We start from the raw sequence: 24,249 nt of genomic DNA, 5'->3' as shown, positions 1-24,249 counted from the left end.
TGCGTGACGCGCGCGTGTGTGACGTAGTGTGCGTGAAGCCGAGTAGTGTGCGACGTGGTTCACGTTGAGCGCGCTGAGTGTGCGACGTGTGCGCTGCGCCGCAAGGCGCGTGTGTTGCGTGAACCGCGTGTGTGCGAGTGTAGTGCGTAGCGCGTGTGTGCGTTGAGCGACGTAGTGTGGGAACGTGTGGGCGTCACGCGCGTGTGTGTGGTGCTGTGCGGCGTGTTGCGACGCTGTGGTGCGTGAGCGCGTGTGTGTGTGTGCGCCGTTATGTGCGACGCTGTGTGCGTGAGCGCCGTGTGTAGCTGCCGTGTGTGCGTGCCACGCGCGTGTGGCGGACGCTGGCGGTGCGTTGAGCGCGTGTGCGCGACGTGTTGTGGCAGTGAGCGGCGTGGGTGCCGACGTAGTGCCTGGGCGTGGTCGCTCGACGCCGTAGTGTGTGACGGTGTGTGCGTGAGCGCACATGGTGTGCGTGACGCGCGTATGCTGCGCGCCGCGTGTACGCTGAGCGCGTGTGGTGCCGACGTGGCGTGCGTGGACTGCGTGTGTGCCGACGTGTGTGCGTGAGCCCGCCGTATGTGCCGACGTGAGGTTGCGTGAGCCCGGCCGTATGTGTGATTTGCGTGTGCGCTGCAGCGCGTGTTGTTGATGTGACGTGTGCTGCGTTGAGCGCGTTGTGCGGCGTGTGTGCGACGGTGGCGGTGCGTTGAGCCGGCGTGTGGCTTGCGCGACTGATGTTGCGTGATGCGCCGTGTGTCGCGGCGTGTGTGCGCGGAGCGCTTTGATGCTCCGGCCGTGTGCTGCATGAAGCGCGTGTGCGCGTTGTGTGCCGACGAATGTGTGCGTGATCGCGCGTGTGTGCGTGAACGCGTGTGTGCAGTGAGCGCGTGGTTGTGCGTACCGTGCGCCGTGCGTGAGCGCGTGTGTGTGGACGTGTCGTGCCTGCAGCGCGGTGTTGTGCGACGTTGGTGTGCGTGGCGTAGTGTGTGTGACGTGTGACCTGCTTTGCAGCGCGTGTGTGCGTGAGCGCCGTGTGTGCGACGTGTGTTGCGTGAGCAGCCGTGCTGTGCGTGTGGAGCGCGTATTGTTGCGGCGTGTTCGCGTGAGCGGGGTGTGATTGTGGGGCGAGCGTTTATGTCCGGCGGGTGTGCATGACACGCGGTGTAGTGCGGCGTGGCCGACAAAGTGGCGTGCACGCCGCGTGTATGCGACGTTGAGCGTCAATCACGCGAATCGCGCGCAGCGAAAAACTTAAAATGATGTATCAAATTTGTTTTTGAACGTTAGAATTAACAAGTCTGTTACCTCATATACATTTCTTTTTTTCTTTCCCACTCTTCTTTGCGGGGCGGGCCTTTTGGTTTTACCCCCCCCCCCACTTTTTTTGAATTAAAACGGGGCTGCTGGCCCTCTGCCCCCCCCACTTCCAGCCGCCGCTGGTTCTCACTTCACAAACACATACACACACACGCGCGGCGCACACACACGCGCGCGCACACCACCACACTACACACACACACACACGCATACTTACACACAAAATCATGGTTAATCAAAATCGTGGGGGCGGACATTTGCATATGTGTCCCCCACTCTAAAAGAAAATTCGTGGGGGGGACATGTCCCCCTGTCCCCCCTGGATTTGCGCCCCTGCCGCACACACGCACGCATGCACAAGCGCACGTCCGCGCACACGCACACGCACGCACAAGCGCACGAAAAAACGTTGCGCACACGCACGCACATGCACGCACGAACGCACGCACGCACGCACGCACGCACACATGGAGGCACGCACACACATAGGCACACACAGACAAACACGCATACAAACACAGACGCATACATACACACGCATTCAGATTGGCTGGATCAGGATTAATTGGTTTAATTCCAAATATTGTACACAATCTGTACATTGCACAGCAGCAGCACTTGTAATATGCTCGTGATCCTTACAGGTAGAGGACAGCTGCTCGGCTCCTGGATTTCATGAACGCTTGGGTCAGAATTGTTTCAATACTATATATTGTGCTGCCGCAGTTACATAACGCTGCGAGTTCATTTATGTGAAAGACAGCTTTATGGCTCCAGGTTTTCATGAACGACAGGTTCAGGACGTGGTTTTTCCACGTAAATTATTTAAATGCATCGCTCTTGGTCTAGCTGTTTACATGAAAAATCCGAGGATGGTGCGTAAAACTTCGATCTAAAATGGCGCTAGAGGGCGTCACAAGTACATAACCAATTACATTCATCTCCTTGTATCTAAAGCTCCTTGCGATCGAGCGGTAACTGATCATGAGTAACCGGAGCTCAGCTGTAAGAGGATATAAACTCTTGTGATTCTCGTTCAAAACTAGAACGTCGACGTTCGTGCGAATGTGAAATGCAAAGAGAATTTTGTGATATAAAATTCCATGATGGTTGGAATTAGCGATATTTTTTGTAACGTCGCTGTGTTGATTTGTGTATGTGCTTCGCTCAGTACAGGTTAGTGTTAGTTTGACCGACGACGTCAACTGACAGCTAGAAAAACCCCGCGTATTAAGAACATAGATTTTTCCAAGTTAGCCTCAACGATGTTCTTATATAAACATGGTCTTACTGCAAAATTGAGGGACTCAAAAGGTTCTTAAATTAGGTTCTTTAATTGTTTTCTACTTTTAACTATGTTACTAGCTGCAAACCCGCGCTACGCGCGGGTTAGTGACTGTGCATGCACTGTGTTTACCAGTCCAGTAGTGATTATTGTGTAAGGGCATTATATGGAGAGTTTAGTTGTTGCACATGTTGTTTTTATTATGGTTGAGATGTCAATCACAAATACATGTAGACAATCATGCTTACACGTAACAGCATTAACTATTGATTTTAAACCACAATACAATTTTTATATTTTTCAGTGCTGCATGTGTTCTTTATGTATTAATGCAAATTTTTTGACCGCATTATTGCAGCCTGAGTGTTCTTAAGATCGACCGGTTTTTTTATGCGGCGTTTTTACTGTATAGTGTAAATAATGCCAGTTCTTGTGTCTCAATAACCAATGCCAGGCGTGCTGCCATTGTTTATGTGTTGAGCATTGCATTGGCATTGGCATGTTGATTGCATTCGATATTGTTGAGACTCGTCTTTTTTTTAGTTTTACGCTCGTGTTTCTTTTTAAGTCTTCATCTTGCAGGGAAAATTAATTGAACTACTTCTTAAAATCTTAGCTCAAAACAGGTTTATATGTAAAGGGCGTTAAATGGAAATTGTTAGCCTACCAGTTCTTGAAAATCTATGTTCTTATTACGCGGGCGTTTTTATCTGTAATTACTAGTGGATGACTACTCCTTACTAGCTACTACGTACCTATGTCAGGCCTACTAACTGTGGCCGTGATGTTTAACTTTACGTTTCGTTATGTCCAGGTGTTAAATGTGATAGGTTCAAGGTACATAGGCCCTATTACATAGATACGTAAAATAGCTGTGGCAAAACACTATGTTACATGTACAGTAATCATTCATTACACATCGTTTACACGATTGTAAGTATAAAAAAGTAGGAGTTTCACACACCGTCTAGCCCACAATTTACTGTATATTTATATTTGTATATTTTGAATATAAAAATATACACAACATATGTAATATTGACATGGTCTAAACAGAGCGAATTCCTCCGGACCTGTGATCGGAGGATAAAAATAGAGCTGAGAGGGTCTATGTCCCCTGGAAACTGCCGGAACGTACACTTGGGTACGGTCCGGGTTGGTACCGGAACGTACCCTGGATACGCGTCCGGGTATACCGGAGACGTTACCCTGGTACTATCTAATATGCCGGACCGTACCTCGCCTACTCCACTAACGAGCCTATAGGAGTCGCCCTACGTCTACTCCTAACCCTAACCGAAACTAACCCTAACCCTAATCCTAACCCTAACCATATCAAATAGTGACCAGGGTACGTTCCGGCAGTCCCCTGGAGGACATAGACCCTATGAGCAAAAATAGACCCTGCCCAGCTCCCGCGCATATGCTCTTATGCTGTGACCGGTAGAGAACGTGTACTAACTATCACTATCGAGTATCATATGGAGCGAACGATTTGAGTACCGGTACGGTACATTTCTATAAATTCTAGCTATTATAGACACATGTCTTAGGTTTAATCTCTGTGAATTTGAGGTCTATTGAGCGCGATTAGTCAAATTACTTAGCAATATGCACGCGCGGCTATCGCCCTGTGAAACGAAACGTCACAAATTCTATTTTTATCCTCCAATCACAGGTCAGAGCAATTCTTCTTGTTTAGACGCCATGTTATATTTGCAGTCACTATAGCTTCTAGTACTATGATAGCCCTTCGGCTCCACCGCAGGAGCGGTAAGCGCCTGCAGCGGATCGAAGGGCTAGTACTAGAGCCTACAGTCACTAGTACTATAGCTGATAGGGTCTATGTCCCCCAGGGTACTGCCGAACGTACCCTGGTAACTATCTAGCTGATATGTTAGGTTAGGGTTTAGTGTTAGGGTAGAGTTAGGGTTAGGGAGTAGGCGTAGGCGACTCCCTAGACTCATTAGTGGATAGGCGAGGTACGGTCCGGCATATTAAATAGTAGTATTTAGTCCACGGGCGTACGTGTCCAGCAGTACCCCTGGGGACATAGACCCTATCAGCAGTACTATATACTACGTACCAGTACTAGAATGAACCACAGTTAGCTCACACTTTACCCTTTCAGAACCCAATGATCATTTATGCAATGTATGCATACACGCAGGTGTACCTTAATTAAAGGAATACTTTACTCTAGGATTTGAGGTTATCATAATGATACATATAAGTATATCAATACATCCTGTATTTGAATCCATACATGGACGTTTTTTTTCCTAAACGCTGGCCTTTACCTCTTTGTCTAGATTTTCCCCTCAGATGAAACCCTGGATATTGCTCTTAAATTGAATAAATAAGAAACACCTCGCGGTCTTAGCGCCTGCCAGCTGAAACGTTGCTTGTGCAACCTTTTTAATGGGTGCGTGCCAGTGGCGCCACCGTTGTTGTAAGCATCGGTATAGCCGTCCGCTGTAAAACATTCTTTTGTGTAATATTCTAATAAAATATTAACCATAAAACTTTTGGTTCAAGGATAGAGAACATGGCGTCCCAATAAAACAGATGTCATTTACATCAACATAAATATAATATTATATCAATATAATAGGTTAGGGTTATGGTTAGGTTAGGATTAGGGTTAGGATTAGGCGTTAGGGTTAGAGCGCCGATTGGTTTTTATTGGACCCATGTATCATCTCTCTTTGGGCCAAACTTTTTATGAAGCGTAAATTTTAACCCTAAATCAACTGGATAAATAACCTTTAGAAACCTAGAGTCAAGTATCTCTTTAATTGCCTGTGCGTGTGTGTGTGTGTGCTGTGTGTTGCGTGCGTGTTTGTGCTGTGGTGTGTGTGTGTGTGTGTGGCGGCGCGAGTGTGAAGTGCCATTTGTGTGATGTGTGGCACGTGTGTGTGCATGTGTGCGTGCGCTGCATCTGATTGATCTGTAAGTGGGAAATCTTTTTGAATGTTGAATATTTTAGTGTTCTGTAACTCCTCAAGCCAGTTGATCACCGAGGCTGCCCGAACTCCATGGGATAACCTTTGCTACAGAACCTTATATAGCAATATCCTGCAAAACTGCAGTAGAAATTCTCTGTGCAACGGGAATCTCCTGTATTGGGAACGTTACAGGTAAAATCAGAATTGTGCGACACCTTTTATATGAGAGCGTTCCCAATTTTTCTGTGCCTAAACACATTAAATTCTACTGTCTGCATTATAATCGCATATTCATACCGTGCAAGACAATTTGCACCATTTCACCAGAAGTGTTCGTGTGTGTGTGTGTGTCGTGCGCGTGCGCTGTGTGCGTGTGCGTGTGCGTGTGCGTGTGCGTGTGCGTGTGCGTGTGCGTGTGTCTGTGTGTGTGTGTGCGTGCGTGCGTGCATGCGTGTATGTAGTATTTTAATGTTTAGGGCAAAGGTTTTAGAGCAGGGATGGAGCTGTTTCCTTGTGAGCAGCCAGTTAAGCTCCTCCTCTTTGCTAACTCAGATGCCTTCAACCTCCACAACTTCTCAAGGAATTTTACTGACAAAGAGAGCATTAAAATTCAAGGTTAGTGATTGTAATTAGAATGTGTTTGATTGTGTGTGTTGTAGTTGGTTTTACTACTACTGTAGTGGCCCTAGGGGTAGCCGCTACGTGAATTATACATGTGCGTTTTGCAAGCACTATTATTTTGGGATCACCCTTTGCTCCTGGTGGCAAAGCGGGACGTACTGTGTTGCGTGGCACCAGGAGATAAAACCAAGAAATGAATATTAAAACACTGTAGATGCACGTTTTAAGTATACGGAACTGATTGTTTTATTTACAGCTAATACATGTAATACACAGTCCAGTTATGCGGTGTGTGTACTTCGTTATCCGATCAGTTATAATTAATTCTCTCCCGTAGAATGGGTTACGACTGCTTGACGTAATGCTATTTAGTATGATAGGGCTCTAAGTATATTATATCGATTATTCTCTTTTCTGTCGGTTTGCTTTGATATTTGTGTCATTATGCACCTCTTCCTGTCTTCAGGCTTGTCTATCAACTTTGGACCTCCATTCGGCAAAGTTGAAGGTTTCATAACCACTGACCTACAACGTAACCAGAACGTAGTGGCGTTGACTTTGACTGTACGGGGACATGTAGTGGGTTCTCCACTTCCAATTGGCGAGTGGCCGGATGCTCTCACGACAGAACTGATCAGCAACTATGAGTTTGCGATACCTAACTGCCCAATACCAGTACCAGGTGCAGTCACACTACCCAACAGTGTGCAGGACATTGAGCAGTTTGTCGAAAGTGAAATCAATGCACAGGAAAAGTCATCTGGTACACAGACATTTAATAGTAAGGATTTACGTTTTAAAGTCTAACCAAATAAGGAACTATCAGTAGTATGTTACAGTTGAGGCTGAATGAATATTTTCACAATGTGAAACCGAATACTATTCTACAACTATAAATATATTGTAGCTTATCACTGATAAATTGTATTTTATATACTGGTGGGCATGTAATTTCTTCTGATATTGCATATTTTATAGCAAATAACATTACTGCTATTGACAATTTGCTTAGCTTTTAGAGTAACTTGATAAGTCTAGATCTGTCTGTCTGTCTGAGAAGGAAATCGTGGAAAGATAGGGGAGTCAGAGAGGTGGAATTTGCAGGAAGTGAGGATTTGCAATCATTGTTAAAACCATCATCATTATTGTCATCATGTCGTTCAGATATCATTTAATCACAAGTGTTATTATAGCATGCACTATAAAAAGCATGGATAGTTTTTGCTAATGAGATTGAATCCAACTGGTTCCAACTAACTAATATAGGTTGGTAATACATGTTACAGATTGTACCAGAGGTTTTCTAGGCCAGTGTCGAGTGAAGGAGACTTGTGTTTTGAAGCCGGATAGCAGGGAAGGTCTTTGCCAGTGTGAGCTCGGATATAAACTAGATCGTGTTGGGCAATGCACGCGCAAGGAATCAGGTTTGTCCACCGCTATATAAACCATGTAGATTGTTTTAGAAATAATACAATATGTGTAAATCACACAGGCTTGGTCTTAAAGCAAGGATTTCAAAAATTATTTCCGACAGGTCTCGTGTTTTCCTTACTTTTACGATGCTTACTGCTATTGCTTGAGTAACATCAGCTGTCTAGGGTAACGTTAACATGTCTTAGAACCTTCATACTTAGCTGTATTCACCCAAACATGCACGATTCGAATTTTGATTACTCACTTTGATTTCTGCTGCCATTTCTTCTGCTGAATCTTAGACTTTCTCGCAATAGTGCGAGACATCGACCAGGGATTAGTAATATAAAAATCACACTGTGTTCACTACACAGAGTTGTATGCCCGTTTGTTTGAATTAGGTGCACTTGTTGTGAGAGCGTCATTTGCAAATTACTTGTTGCTATAATCAAATATGCCATGGTGTTACGACATGTTCAGTTCCAATTTTCAATGCTATAGCCGCATAAATTCTTGGTGTTTTTCAAGTTACGGTAATAAGTAATATATCCGCTATTAGGTGAGTCTATACTTTATAATATATTTTCCAGATTGTGCATTTTTAATAATGATTTTGAAAAAACTCCCTTGAACTGTACACACTATAGCCGCGTTCACACGTAGCAAGAAATCCGGTATTTAGCGTTCACACGAGGCAAAATGCGCGGTCCAATAAATACGGTATCTAAACAGATCCGGTATTTGTTGTAAATACGCGGCTTCCCAGACCCCGAATAATTTGCCGTGCTTGAGAAATACCGGATCTCTTGGACTGCGCATTTCCTCGTGTGACTCTAAATACCGTATTTCTCAAGCCGCAGATTTTATAGATTGTTCTGCGCTCGACAGTTCCAGTGTAACGCAAGTGGAACTGTCGAGCACGGACCAGTCTACGTATTTTATTGGCAGTTGGTGCGCATTGCATTGTTTATTTCACATTGTTTGCTTGATTGTTACTAAAGCAGCTCGCAGTTCGCAAATACGGCATTTTTGGAGCCGCGAATCAGCGTGAGAACGCTCGGCCGCGTATTTGTCTCAGATTCGGTATTTCGCAAATATCGTATTTCATAAATACGAGGTCTCGTGTGAACGAGGCTAACATCACCATAGTAGGTTATGATAATCGTGGAGCATATAACTGATGTGTGTAAGACAGGTGTAGACAACTAAAGCTGCTCTGATTTGGTTGCTATTTTCTACATACTTACTGTTCTGTGGAATACAACGATTTAGAATATATTGATTTTTCCAGGTCAGTCTACCATTGGTCCAACAAATGTGGCTCCGACTGTTTCACACAACTCTTCCAGTAGTTCAACATCTGCTCCAAAGAGTTTTGAAGAAAAAAGTAAATATTGCAGAGTGTTTTATCATTTATGTGTATATATGTTAATAATATATACCCGATAAATGGATGCATTGGTTAGACAACATCATTGAACACAACCCCTACTGTCTACATGCCCTATGCATGTTATTTTTAGCTCATCTGACATAGTCAGATGCAGCTTGTAGAATCGCATGATCGTCCGTCCGTCCGTGCGAGCGTTCGTCCGTCCGTCAACAGTTGGGCACAAATCTTAACCGCTCGACGTACGGTCACGATATTCGGGACGTGGGGGGGTAATCCGAAAACGAGTTGGGATGTCGAAGCTGGGGGTCAAAGGTCAAGAGGTGTAAAAGAAGGGGGAACATTCACTTCTTAACTTAAGGTATAGGGAGGAAATGCAGAATTGCGGCACAAATCTAAACGGCTCGACCTAGGCTCGTGATAGTCGGTGTATAGCATCATGGTAGGAAATACCATCACTGTGCCGAAATTGGAGGTCACAGGTCAAAGGTCGATGGGCACAGGGCAGATTTTAGACATTTTCTGAGGACATGGTGTGACGGAGCGATTGAAAAACTTTTTTGTTTCAGCGGTGACCTAGCATTTTTATGGCTTTATTGAAAGGACCATGAAATGTACCTTCTGCTGACATGCGAAGAGTAAGTGTCGGATAACCTTTTGACCCTCAAGAGGAGGGTTAAACATGGATTTGTTTACTGTCTGTTAGAAAGAATTTGACTGCCGGGTTTGCTAGTAGAATCTTTACATGCCTGGATGTATGAGGCTACAATGTCACAGTGAAATTTCAAAAGCTAAATTTGCTTAGCTTAAATCATATAATTTCTATGGCATTCTGTACTGTCAGTATGTTACATGTAACGTATGCCACTGCCAGTGGCCACTGCCAGTGCATGTGGTGGTGGTATTGTGTAGTTTTTGCCTGCGTTAATTGGTTACAGGTGGCAGCTCTCTATTGCAGCCTGTAGGCTTGCGTAGGTAAATGGATGAGTGCTTACCTATTCTGTCTTGCAAATAGTTGTTGCTACTACGTACAATTGGAGCTTCCATCTTTAATCTGAAGACACTTAAACGTACGCGCCATCTCGTGGCAACTTTCATAACGATCCCAACGAACATTCTTTTGAGAAGGTTCCTGATACCATCCCTGTGCATTCCACTGTTTCGGCGTGTATGTGAACACATTTGGGACTAACAGCGTTTACTGGAATCCCACCACTCCACCACAGAGTCACCGCAGTAGACGTTAGATGAGCGCTGTCGCTCCGCGGCACTTAATTGTTATCAATTAGAAGGGAAACAGAAACATAGTTAAATATGTTATTTTCTGCAAAATAAATGTCCTTCTTTTTTAAGTGAAATTGTAAAGCAATTCGAAACTTGCAAACTGACAAGTCTCAGTTTTTCAGTAAATTCTGAACATAATGTGCTTGTAAAATATTTGTAGAGCTAAGCTTACGTGTGACTAGAAATGTGTTCACTGCTGCATGGGCACAAATGCTTTTAAAATTGGGACACGTATTTCCTGACCTGTATTGATTGAGCAGGGACCACTATATATATATATATATATAAGGGTATATATGTATGTTACTAGTGGACTATCCCCCCCCCCATCTGTAGTATATATATATATATTATTTATAATAAGTACATAGATATATATGATATTATCAGGAGTAGATAATAGAGACCTCTATTATCTACTCCTGATATTATGATTCAATGAAACATCTAATTGTATAACAGTCACATGCTATGAACATCTATAAATAGATGTGTAGTAATATAGTGTGGAAAAATGTATAGATATCTGTGTGTAAATAATATAGGCAAACCTGAGTTATGGAAATTACTGTAGAACAAACCTCTGCATATGAAGGATACAACATTTTCCTTGAGGGACCCATATTTGCAGGTTTGACAGTATATTGATTAGTTGATAATATAGGTCCGTGCGAGCAGTTGGGCAGCATGTGACGTTACGGCTCTTCTTCACGCAGAGACGACCATTACGGCTGTGGTCGGTGCTGTTGGTACGTGTGCGCTCCTCGGCGTCATCGCAGCTGTGTTCGTCGTGCTACGTCGCCGCAGGGCACAGGCCAACCAGGCCTACACGATGGTGGCAAACTTCAGCGATGACGATGACGCTCAGTTGATTGGACAGAACGAGGAGTTGGCTTAGAGCCGCACACCAGCAGTTGCGGAGGAGTACATGGACGTTCTGCTGGCCAGGAATGGTGCGGGTTGTAGCTGTTAACGAGTAGTTATGGCCTATCTGCTTAGGGGCATGGGTGCCCTTTATGTTCAAGAATAAAGCTGCATTGCTGCTTCTGGTGCAGTAAGGTGCCTTTATTCTCAGGAGCCCAGGGCTTGTTTGACTAGTTATACGTTACTTGCATCGATATAATCAGAAGTAGATAATAGGGAAGGAGTGTGACTTCAATAAACAAGGGAAATTCGTCATTTACTAGCCTTAGAATACCTACAATTTACTACCCGTAACTCAACCAACTTGAGCTCAAATCGTACACAGTACATTTGCCTAGCATCGTGCAGAATCGTTTCCTCGTATACACCCACAATCCGGAGATACAGACTAAAACGTACGACACGATTCTCCATTCTGTTGCCAGCAAACCGAATGTATAATCTGCCTAACTTGAAACAATAGGCAGCTACTAACGACTTTTGTGCACTCGGCGATGCGATGTGGCTCGCTGGGAGATTGGAGCTGGAGCTGCTGCTGATTGTGGTGGGCGTGCGTGCGTGGGGGGCATACCAGCTGTAAATAGGTGAAAGGTTAGCTCGCCGAGTGTTGCGTCGATGTCCAATCTCCCAGCGAGCCACACCGCATCGCCGAGGGCAAAAGACTGCGCAAGAGTCGTTAGTAGCTGCCTATTGTTTCAAGTTAGGCAGGTTATACATTCGGTTTGCTGGCAACAGAATGGAGAATCGTGTCGTGCGTTTTAGTCTATATCTCCGGATTGTGGGTGTATACGAGGAAACGATTTCGCACGATGCTAGGCGAATGTACTGTGTACGATTTGAGCTCAAGTTGGTTGAGTTACGCGTAGTAAATCGTAGGTAGTCTAAAGCTAGTAAATGACAAATTTCCCTTGTTTATTGAAGTTACACTCCTTCCCTATTATCTACTTCTGATATAATGCATATATCCCGTCAAAAATAGTACACAAACTATATACAAATATAATTTATCGAGATCAGAAATATAATTTGAATATTATATCGTGATGTATACTGTGTGTGTAACAAAACGATAAATGTTTTCTCGGATGTAAGCTTACTGAGTATAATTTTGTTCAACTGTAATGATTTTTTACAGCATTGGGTGGTAATAATCTTAACTAATCACAATTCATTACTTATATGATAAGCTGTTTGACCAGAACAGCCTGTTTTAAATTATGGTACAATTATGACATTAGTATAGTTTGGTATTCGTTGCAATACTTAATAGTCATTAATCAAAGTTCGTTCGCAGCATGAGTGGTCAGACTCTAGAATCCCACAAATGAATCTCTTGACAGCACGTTATTTTGGCAGCTGTATAAATGACGAACAAGTGTGCTATGCATGTGTATATATGAATACAATATTTTCCAAAAGGTTTTAAATAATTCTTCAATACTATAATCTGACGGTGGATGTTATACTAAATGTATAAAGATGGATGTAGTGTCTAATTTCTATAAAAATAACTTGCATAAAAATGTGGTGAACATTATATAATGTAAATACATTTAAATTTTATTAAAGCATATTAAGAAAAACTATAGTATTGTGCAATTAATTTCTGGCAGTGATTTAACCATTCATTTAAAAGTTGTACTTTGTGGGAGTTTTTCATCGGTAAACCCAATTACATATGTATAATTATTAATCAATACGATTCAATGTACGTCGTAAGTAACTGCTGTTGTACTTTTTATTTACCTAATTGAATAAAAGTTGAGTGATATATCAGAGCATTACTAATCACTGATAAACGGAAATTTGTTTTTGGTAAAGTATATTTTGTGTACGTGTGGATTACAATACATATTGGCTGGTTTTACTATAAAATGGGTTATTGGCATTATAATACATCTATAAACTAATGAAAAATGCACTAAAGGCAGCTACCCCATGTATGTATATACATTCAAATTTAGTATATTTAGTTCAATGAAACTGCAAGAAATTAACAAAGATACAAGAAAATGTGTCAATTTATTTCTTACACTAACTTCCACTGTACATAGAGACATTAAATGGGAATGCAACATGATGAATTTTTGCAGACTATAACTAAATTCTAACGTCTAATATCATATTACAGAAGACAATACAGTCGCATACATAAATATGTGAATGCTGGAGCATTTATGTGTACAACAAAGCAAACAATGTTTTCAACATTCCTATTTCTTATCAGTGCTTGCAACAGGAATGCTATCACGACCCTTGAGGTTAGGAATGTGTCCATTCTCTCTTGGCAAAAATTAATATTTGTAAATTCAACAACCTTAGAAAATGATTGGATTTTCTACAAATTTAGCTGCTGACAAAATAGGACACTAAAGCATGCTGAAAACACTAAGTTACTAGTTTACACTAATTTGTGTAGCATTACATCTATTCATTTATACCATACCCATTGCTGGACGTTAACACGGTAATAAAATATGTACTGATATAATGCAAAACGTCTACACACGAAAAGATTTTACACACTAAAAATGCTCATGTATGATGATGATATGAATGTGTAGCTGACATTCACATTATATATATCAGGTTATTACTGGACACATGTCAACAACCAACAGTGATCCAAACACACGATATCCTGTGTATCGTAGGGAATGATCTTAATATTGCTCAACATTCCTCGTATAAAATGTGCAGTATTATAGACAACTACACATGTACTTTTTACATTTGTAAACAGAATGATGTTTCATGAATAGATGAAATTCGATATTTCTATCACATTCGAGAGTCAATGCCACAAATGCATTAGGTGTGTTGCTCACAGTTTAAACAGGGCCACGGTGTTTCCGTGAGCATGTGGCATCACCATGCAGTGCATATCTCTACAGTCGTGCGCGGTATGAAAAATGTCTCTTAAGACTGCAAAATCTCTACAACTTGGCAAAATATGACCACCAGGCACGACCTTCTTCTAAAACGTCGAACTTACGGCATGACCATACCGTGCGAGTTGAGTTCTACGAGTCGTTAGCAGACCTCTCTGCTCAGGGCTTCCACAGACGTAGCAGCCCATCCTCGGCATAGGTGCCTATGAGGTTCTGATGTGGATGATGCGCGATGCCGATCACCTCCTTCTCGTGTACGCTCAGTGTTCTCTCCAGCTTACCTGCCGATTCAAGCAAACAGTCGTCAGCACACTCAAGTGTCCACTGACGCACTGGTGGGGGGGGGGGAGGGTTTATTCTAAACGAAACAGCTATCGATATGAAATTTATAAATTATGGTAAAATCGGTATGAGCTAGGACTTTCACCCACAGTTGGCCAGTGGTGAAAAAATTATTGCTTAGAATATGGGAGAGCAGACCTGTCTTCTTCAAAGATGTAACAATAGAGAGAATTAATTGTTATAGATATTAGCAGCAGGTATGATAAAGTCCTTTCCTATTATAGTCAGAGTACTATATAAGACAGTATAGACTATCCTTGAAAACTGACATTATTTTAACACCGGATCACTGCTCTTATTGGAATCTAGTAAACATAAATAATAACAACAAACAGCTGTAGTAGTAACTATAAAATAGGGCTATATATATACTAAACACTGCCAAAGACAGAGTTACGAGAAAAACGGCATCAAAAACGTTTACATTTGAACAGTTGTGTTAAATCAAGGAAGCACAACTACATAGAGTGAAGAGTCCCCCCCACAATCCTCCCACAGGCAGTAGTATGTGAAAAAATGGCTTGCCTGTCGAGGTGCTAAAGCAGTATAAGACCATGTCCTCGCCAACACAGTAGATCCACTCGCCTCGCGTTGACACGCAGCAACACACAAAATCACCGCCCTCTCGCTTTCCACTAGAGAAGCTTCTTACGATCTGCAATGACACATTGTTACAAACATACCATGATTACTTACTTGTCCCTTTACTACAGTAGGCAGACAGGACACCAAAGTTGATCTCAATACAAAAAATATGATCACTACTTATTCCTTATATTTCACAAATTGCAAATTATATGAAACTCCAATTGCATACACTGAGAATTAGGAGAATTCTAGATTGTCAGAAGAGTTAATCAGTACAATCAGTGCAAATATTCTGTGGTATACAACATACCTGTCCTTGCATGTTCATGATAACAACCGTATTGGATCGATTACACACTACGAAGTGCTCAGCATTCTTTGGCAATGTATGTACACTGTTAACTGTGATGTCTGCACCACTGGTTCCTCCTGTTAAGTTAATATATCAAAATAATTAGGAAGATATATACACATATCATATGTAAGCAAAATTTTTGCCATAGGTTATCGTGTACCATAGACCACTATGCAGAAAGAAATTCCTCCTGAACCCCACCCCCTTTGTATACTACCTCGATGCTGCTCCACAAGGCAAATTTATGTCAAGGACTTAACTTATTCCTGAATTTAAATCACTAAACGGTCTGGCAAAACTAGCATTCCTCTAGAAGTCTACACATACACACATGCAGATGCACACACTCATGCATGCACCCACAGGCACACAGACATGATATCTCACGTGACACTACCACTTTATAGTACAATATCTTCTCAGTCCAATAAACATGTATAGTGCATGTAGTGTGAGCAATACTAAACTAGCAAGCTCTTCTAGATGGCAGTTACTATGTAGATGTAAAATTAACCAAGAATCACATACAGACATAAATGTTTGCTCTTGTTGCTCTAGATACTAGACTGATACTATAGTCCAACTACAACTACAGCTGGCCACCAATGCAATACTCTATCCAGAGGAAAAATTTCTTTTTTTTCACGGGAGGTCTTTTTCAAAAGTCGGTGGAAAAAATAGCTGTCGTCAAAATTTTTACGGGAGCTATTTTGAGCCTCACGGGAGCGATTTCGGAGGTTTGAAGAGCGAATCGCTCATCGCTCCCGTGTCATTTTTACCCTGACTCTATCGTGTATCATATTGTCCCCTACGACATCCCTGCACTCTTAGTTACAACATAGATACGCCAAAATGTCCAAAGCTCACCTAATGACTTAAACGTGTTGCTGCACTCGGTGCTCTTGATGCTCCACACCTTCACGCTTCCGTCAGAGCTTGCGCTCAGGATGCTGTGCCCGTCCGCCGTGAACACCGCCTCATTGACGAACGACGTGTGACCGCGAAACTCCTTCAGGGCCTTACCCGACTTCAGTCCATGCATTCTGCGGAGTGATGACATGCAGCAGCTCAGCGGAATCGTGTCACACGAGCTTTTAACAAGCCTTCGTTTATATTGCAATGAGTTTAATTTACATCTTTGCGCTTTAATTTCAACCATTGTAGAGACACTGTGATGCTGGCTAATTCCAAACAACTGAAGGATTTTATGTAAATGTGTTAATTGAGGTTAGAAATTTGCAATTTTTAGTTTGAGCTTTCATCATATACACAAATAAATGAATGAAATAGAGAACTGGTGTATTAGAGCATTTCACTGCCATGGATGTGTGTGGGTTAGGATTTCCATACCGTATAGTTTGGTCAAATGAGGCACTTAATAGCTGACTGTTGTCCTTAGAGAACATGACACAGGTAACACCTTTACTGTGAGCCCTTTCAAATCTGCGCAAACACTGTCCGGTCTGGATCTTCCACACCTAGAACATTGTTTATCATTACCACTACTGAACACAAACATTACATAAGACCATATCAATAAGCTTTGGAAAAACTGTATGCTGTAAAAGAGCTATATCAAACTTGGCCAGCTAATGTTCACCTTATAATGTAGGGTTTGCAATTTTTCTGGTTTCTATTATGTCACGTGTTCCCATTGAATATATTAAATAATTATGTACATAAAATGTTAAACATATAAAAGATATATATGTACAGTATATATAATAAAACAGTCAGCATGCTGTAGTATTGTTATAAAATGTGGCACTGTTGGGCTTTTACCTTGATTTTGCCATCCTGTCCTCCAGTGGCAATCATGTCGGAGTCTCTGCTAAAGCAGAGACAAAGGACAGCATCATCCATCATCATGAAGTTGTCCTAATTGCATAAAGAGATGTGTTTATTTTAGCTTGATGACTGATAATATTATTATTAACATCTTAATTTTGAGTAACAAACTTACTAGCAGGGATTTTTCCAAAAATTTCAAAAGGAATGTTCTTTATTGATGGATAGGGAGAGCCTGGGTGGGGGTTGTACCAATAGGAGTTGATCACAGGTATCATAAGCGACCTCAATACACAGGTAAACTCAATCAGTTCAGAGACGTATACATCATGCTGTAAAAACACCATTACTGTGTTGAGATTATCAAAACTACACACAGCGGGAAATAAAGGCCATGCCGATAAAGTAATTAATGCATGTGGGATGATGCAAATTAGCACCAGCTTTGAAGGAATGTCAGACCCAAAATGCGTTAGGGGCTTGGGGAAAACCCTGACTGATATGACGCTTTGCATTTAACTACCATTTTTCTATCAATGACGACGACTACAGAATTATCAAACTGCCATACCAAATATAATTACAGTGAATACCTGAGCTTGGTACTTTAAATCCTTTCTTATCTTTCCTGTGGTGAAATTCCAAACCTCAATGAAGCCATCCACACTTCCCGTAACCAGGTACTGACCATCTGGTGAGAACCTTGCACACTCCACATGCGACTTCTGACCAAACTGAAACACGATACATTTAACATAAATATAAGTAGATATACATAGTCAGCTATTTGGCAATGTTTCTGAGAAATGAAGAGGATTAAAGCGAGCATTTCTTGTGTTTTTTCCAATCGATTTCATATTTTCCCTGATTGTTCTGATATTTACTGGTATTGCTAACATTATAGAACAATTGCACATCATTCTTTTTAATAATATGTGCACTAATCTGCATTTAAAATTAGATTTGTTTACATATGTCAACAAAACGAGCACAAGATTTTTGCTCTCGCCCTGTCTCTACAATCTACACTATGTTTACTTTGTGTACATATCAAGATAGGTACCAGTCTTTTAAAATTTTCATCACGTAACTTCGTGCATTTGTTTTGTGGAAACATTTGAAAATGCCATTTTCGTGAATCTCAAGAAATGAGGTGCAAGTTTGGTTTTCATTACTGTTTTATTGCCTATAACAGCACACACTCATAATTTTTATGCTAGTAATTAGTAATGTGTATGCTGACAGGTGAGACTAGATTTGTCTACATAATCATTTAAGAAATGATTTATTAATCAATGTAAACTCTAGTAACTTGGTCTTTTGACCAGCGTTTACCAGTATCAACCTTTATTTTCAATCTGCAAGCATCCCCACTCATAACACCATCTCAAACGAGTCAAAATCAGGGGGTGTGAAATAAACAGAACCAGCAGAATATAGCTATTAATATTATACCTTAATTTGCTTTGACATCTCAGTAGGAAATGTTTCATCTTCTTGCTCACGAATGGCTGCCTTGCCCCGAAACAAATCGATAGATGAACCTGTTGCACAAATAGCCACGTTTTTAGAAGTATATTAAAAAATATTAATTACTTTCCAAACAATTGCTAACTGAAGCATGCATACTCAGTGCTGCCACTCAAGATATTACAAAAAAAGTATAAAATCTGTCCAGAAAAGTATCAAAATTGTCAAAAAAAGTATTAAAAAAGTACAAATTTGTATCAACCTACCATGATTTGTAGTCGCTTGTTACCTTATACATTGTTACCGAATACATTATAGCCTATGTGCAGCATGTAAAGAAGCTTCAGGAATGATGTGTGCAATGTCATGAGGAGTTCTCTTGAACCCTCAGTCTGAAATATTTCAATGCAGTGTTTCTCCTGGCCAAAAAGGTCTGTGAGGTGGTAAGTGTTTTTGCGTGATGTGTTTGCACGTTTCGAGGTCCTAGGAAAGCAAGCAGCGCAGGTGCTCGCCCAGCTAGGGCGGTCCAGGGGCATGCTCCCCTGGAATTTTGTGAAAAAATAATGCAATTTGGTGCATTCTAAGCTTTTCTGAATACATTGTTATCAGGAGTTAATAATGACAAAGGAGTAAGACACCTCTTTGGTACTGATTTCACTACATTTTTGTCGTACGAGTTCGATATGAATAAAAATACAAATGTATACAAACATGAGCTTCTTTTGTTCACTGGTCCTTATTCTATCTTCCGGTAGTATTACAAACCGCGTAGCTTCCTTAGTTTTGACATAAATCGTACTTTTGCACGACATGGTTTTCACGTAATTTACCGCCCTGCGGCGATGCCAAGCTGTAAATTCGTACACACAGCTACTTGAAGGAAGCGCGCCAGGGCTTTTCGGCCGTAGCCTAGTCGAGTGCAGAAATTGCGCCTAGAAATTAAGTTACGTTGCACCCATGTTGGGTTTAAAAATTCAAAATATTTTACATTTAAACTATAGTTAGAATGCCTCGTTTTTGCGCATTGAATCTCGCAGTTTTTTTAAATAAACGCTGCGCTGGTAAAATATCTGAACTACTTCACCCGCGGAGGAATGATGTGTATGAATCGTTATGAGTAAACTGACGCTCCAGCCAATTGTAGCTTTTCGCACGTGTTTTGCATAGCAACCGTTAGCTGTAGCCCGCGTACAGTTGCCGCTGGCGCTGCCTGAGGCGATCCCTGCCGTGCCTCCTTCAAGTAGCTGTGTCAGCCGGTGTGTGCGAATTTACAGCTTGGCATCGCCGCAGAGCGGTAAATTATGTGAAAACCATGTCGTGCAAAAGTATGATTTATGTCAAAACTAAGGACGCTACGCGGTTTGTAATACTACCGGAAGATAGAATAAGGACCAGTGAACAAAAGAAGCTCATGTTTGTATACATTTGTATTTTTATTCACATCGAACTCTTACGACAAAAATGTAGTGAAATCAGTACCAAAGAGGTGTCTTACTCCTTTGTCATTATTAATTCCTGATTGTATGAGACTCTTGAATCTCTTTTTCAAGTTGTCAAAAGTTTTGTCAGCGAGGCGGTGTTTTGGACAAATTTCGGTGTGGCGGCTGAGAACTTGAGCGAGGCGGCCCACCTCACTTGTGTCAATGCAGGAGAAACACTGCAATGTTCATTGCTCATTTGACATTTGGTTACTGACAGCAGAGAGCTGAGTGCAAAAACACTCCACTGAACAGAGCACACATCACTCCTGCAACGAGACTAGCAAAGCACATCTTTAATCTCATCAAATACAGTGTACCTAAAAGTCCGAAGAGTTTTGACCATTTTTTGCAAAAAAAAGTATTCAAAAGTATTTATGCATGAAAAAAGTATGGAAAAAGTATAAAGTCCATTTTCTTAAAAAAAGTACAACTAAAAAAAAAAATAAAGTGCAAGTTATTTATCAACAGTTGTCCGCCATAATATAGAGGCTATTTCACTGTATAACTGCCACTAAATAGATATTCCAAGTGTCCTTTATAGACAATTAAACGTTTTAAAGGTGTGATTTCCAACTAAGGTTTGATTATAAATAGGCTGCATTACTCAGCACAAATTTGAACATAACTTCTCCAATAACTAGGACAATGCTGATATTAAAGTAAGGATTTTTAACAATTTTTTCTCACCGTTCTCATATTTTCCCATCCATTACAATGCTTACTGTTATTAATTGTGATTTAAATTACAGTAACGGTAACAGGTATCAGAACACTTGTATATTGTTACTTTTAGCAACATATGCAATGTTTTTTTTTTTAATTCTTGTTTTTGGATACATGTTAACATCACTTGTTTCTCCTGAGACCTTGTCTGTACAGTTTGTTGCATGGTTATTGTATGGTTACTTGCATTAAGTAATATATATGCCATACTAGTCTAGTATCACTTAGGTCATAGCATCAGGTGCACTTGTGTCTGCAGTGTCATTTACAAGGGAATTATCACGATACCAAAGAATATCATATGCTTGCGCTGTTTGCCAGTTATATACTTTAACTGCATGCAACACCCTGCATGCTCCCCCACAAACATGCATAAATGCATTCAAGCATAAATTCAAAGTAATTTTAAAGCTGGTATAATAAGTAACCTATCTGCTTGTAGGTGCAATTATATTACACAGGTTGTCAGATTTTGGATGTATTGAGAGATTAGATTTTAATACGAATGGACAAATACCAACCTGGAGGCAATAGACCTTGATGCTGTTGCCATTTAAGAGCTTGGGCTAACAGTGCCAGGAGACGTGATGGTGGGACGACGCTCACCTCACCTGCCAGAGCTTGTGCTATAGCTACTCGTCTACGCTCTTTAGACATTCCCTCTGGGTATGCCTAGTAACAGTATACAGGATACAGGTGGGCAATTTGTACAGCTTTTCAATTATTAATATGAAATAGGTATGTTTTACAAATATATATATGCATGTTTACGTAAAATAATAATAAGACAATATACAGTGAACACATCTTAAACTGCAGGCTATTGTATTGTTTCCTAACCTCTCTAGGATCAAAGTAAGAGCGGGCCAGAAGGTTCTCCAAGCGTAGATATCTCTCTGCTTCATTCTGTTTCATCATGATCATAGGATCGGTTTGCCTCAGTAATGTTCTGGCTGCACCCAATTCTCGTAACTCAATAAGTTCCAACACCACCTGCAAATAATCTGTATTATTACCAACAACAGATATCCATGACACAGAAGATGAAACTACTTATACTATACAAACATATGTAGTATATATGGAGATGATAGTTTTCACATGTTACAATAGTAATGTCATTTGAACAGCAAAAAATGGAACTTGTGTACAGCCTTGCAATAAATGAATGATGCAATAAGTTCAACCTGCTCATAGAGATCGATGAGCTTCTTGTCAGGTAACTTGAGGGACTGAATTGCTTGCAGTACTGTGTCCCAATGTCCATTATTGATTTCAGTCACAAAGCTATCAATGCTGTCGACTGTGTTAAGAGAGATTACTGTCTCCTCCTGTAGAACACTCAGGGTCCGATAAAGACTGTTCTCTTTTAGGTATTGCTGAATAAGTCGGACGACACTGAAACACAAGTAGGCCTAGTGAGTTAGTAAAAACAAGATTTTACCTTCCAAATTAATAACACCGCAACAATTATAACACCGCAACAATGCAATGAAAATCTGGTTGTTCTATGGCTAGAATTACAACACTTTTACGCCACCAGGTATTGTAGTCCATAGTACTGGTATTACTACACAAGGCTGCGCATTTCCTGCCGAGATGAGCTGCTGTGTGCCTCCAAGCTCAATTTCGAGGCCCGCCAACCCAAACTAGCATAATGTGCGCAAAAATGACATCACACATATGACAACGTTCATTGGCGAAAACAATCAAGTAGCGTGGTTAGGTTATATATGATGATATCAGGAGTGAACTAGAAATGGCAGTTGTCGCCAACCACATGTATCCCCTGCGATCTAGTATGAATGAAATATCTCCTGGTTTTGGTATGCGACACACCTTCTCCCCAAGATGTGTAAGTATACCAAGTTTGGTCGCGCTAGGTCAATTAGGGGCCGAATTATAGAGCGGAAGGGAAATATGATCAAGGTCAAGGTAAAATGAAGGTCGCAGTGACCTGGTTTTGGTACGCGACACACCGTCTCCCCAAGATGTGTAAGTATACCAAGTTTGGTAGCGCTAGGTCAATTAAGGGTCGAGTTATAGAGCGGAAGGGAAAGTGTCTGCGGCGGCAAGCGGCGGCTGGACAGACATGAAACCATAGTATACAATAATAATAGAGGAGTATGACTCGCTCGAAACACAAGAAATTCAACATTCCCATGCCCAAATTTACCTAATATTTATTACGCAAAACCCAACAAACCTGACGTCAGAAGTAGCGTTGTACATCCATATTGCCCTCAGACTTTACTGTGTATCGATATCTGTTCTATCTAATTATGCAGTTATAGTTTTGAACGTCAGACATGGTTTTAATTATTGACATGGTAAAGTGGCTAGAACATTCCCACGCGATAGCGCAAACAAGAGGCAGCTTGCTCTGTGACACCCGTTGGCAGGGTTCCGCAGGGATTTGCAACTCGCAAATTAGTAGCGGGCTCTGACCGCTGGGAGTGCAGATAAGCAGATGTCATATGACATACAGTTATGAAATTATCTGTAATGAGAAGCTTTCGTTTTGGCGAAATTTTGGCAGATTTTACAATGTGATCTCGCGAGAATTTGCGAGTTGCAAATCTCTGCCGAACCCCGCCAACAGCGTTATCACCGTGAGCTGCCTCTTGTTCATGCTATCGCGTGGGAATGTTAGCCACTTTACCACGTCAATGACTAAAACCATTTCTGACATTCGAACTCGAAGCTATAACTACATGTAATTAGAAATGATATTGATACAAACAAGAGCTAATAATACCTAGAGTGTACAACGGAAAAACGGGAAAATAGTGCTATTTCACGACAACATTATTCTACTTTGCCTGCGAGTCTATAAACATTTAATAGCTCAAATCGAATCAATAAACCATCTGGCTGCTCCGCGGTAACTGGGCGGCTACTGGCGCTTACTTATTTATTGAGTTAGCGTTTTTCTGAGATGAATTGGATAAAACAACCAGATAGCCAGCCATGTCTGCCATGTTCAGTGCAACTAATAAATCTGGCAATGACCTGATTTTCACAGTGCGTAGGCCAAATACAACAGTAAGTCATTATCTTCCGCAATGTAATTTATTAAGTATGTATGTAGATTGACGATTCCTGGTTTTCAAATGTTTTAATATTATATTATACGAGTATATGATGCTTTTTTATGTGCTCGTTGCGCAACGCAAGTAGCAACAGCTATGGTATGTTATGTCGTTTCGGGTTTTCCGCGTGCCGTTCGGAAAATCATGGCGCATTGCAACATGGCGGTTGGCGTTAGTTGAAATTTCGTGTTTGGCCTTTTGACATTTCGACTGTGCCAGGGCAAACTGAGGTATTAGTTTTAATAACAACGCTGGAAACTATAAGGTGAAGGTTATATTTGATAGCAAAACAAGGCAGAAATGCTTAGATGATCATTTTATTTGAGATATACGTATG

The 24,249-nt window shown here is 41.3% G+C and overlaps 2 protein-coding genes across 2 annotated transcripts in view; one reads left to right on the top strand and one right to left on the bottom strand.

Annotated features, from left to right (window-relative positions):
* The window catches only part of LOC106821156, a 23,192-nt gene extending 11,740 nt beyond the window's left edge, over positions 1 to 11,452 (top strand). The window contains exons 3-7 of the mRNA XM_014825845.1: positions 6,027 to 6,165; positions 6,638 to 6,952; positions 7,458 to 7,595; positions 8,876 to 8,971; positions 10,975 to 11,452. Coding sequence (XP_014681331.1) covers positions 6,048 to 6,165; positions 6,638 to 6,952; positions 7,458 to 7,595; positions 8,876 to 8,971; positions 10,975 to 11,156 — 849 coding nt within the window. The 5' untranslated portion in view covers positions 6,027 to 6,047 and the 3' untranslated portion in view covers positions 11,157 to 11,452. The remainder of the gene's footprint in view (positions 1 to 6,026; positions 6,166 to 6,637; positions 6,953 to 7,457; positions 7,596 to 8,875; positions 8,972 to 10,974) is intronic.
* Positions 11,453 to 13,185: 1,733 nt separating this feature from the next.
* Positions 13,186 to 24,249, bottom strand: part of LOC106821138 (WD40 repeat-containing protein SMU1) — a 16,230-nt gene continuing 5,166 nt past the window's right edge. The window contains exons 2-12 of the mRNA XM_014825820.1: positions 22,008 to 22,218; positions 21,661 to 21,813; positions 21,342 to 21,492; positions 18,602 to 18,690; positions 17,740 to 17,880; positions 17,141 to 17,236; positions 16,709 to 16,836; positions 16,226 to 16,401; positions 15,314 to 15,432; positions 14,941 to 15,070; positions 13,186 to 14,354 (exon numbers count right to left, since the gene is read on the bottom strand). Coding sequence (XP_014681306.1) covers positions 14,233 to 14,354; positions 14,941 to 15,070; positions 15,314 to 15,432; positions 16,226 to 16,401; positions 16,709 to 16,836; positions 17,141 to 17,236; positions 17,740 to 17,880; positions 18,602 to 18,690; positions 21,342 to 21,492; positions 21,661 to 21,813; positions 22,008 to 22,218 — 1,516 coding nt within the window. The 3' untranslated portion in view covers positions 13,186 to 14,232. The remainder of the gene's footprint in view (positions 14,355 to 14,940; positions 15,071 to 15,313; positions 15,433 to 16,225; positions 16,402 to 16,708; positions 16,837 to 17,140; positions 17,237 to 17,739; positions 17,881 to 18,601; positions 18,691 to 21,341; positions 21,493 to 21,660; positions 21,814 to 22,007; positions 22,219 to 24,249) is intronic.

The sequence above is a fragment of the Priapulus caudatus genome, unplaced genomic scaffold (assembly GCF_000485595.1).
Source record: "Priapulus caudatus unplaced genomic scaffold, Priapulus_caudatus-5.0.1 Scaffold60, whole genome shotgun sequence".
Lineage (NCBI taxonomy): Eukaryota > Metazoa > Priapulida > Priapulimorpha > Priapulimorphida > Priapulidae > Priapulus > Priapulus caudatus.
The sequence above is the reverse complement of the archived record's forward strand: the minus strand, read 5'-3'. Positions and strand labels throughout refer to the sequence as shown.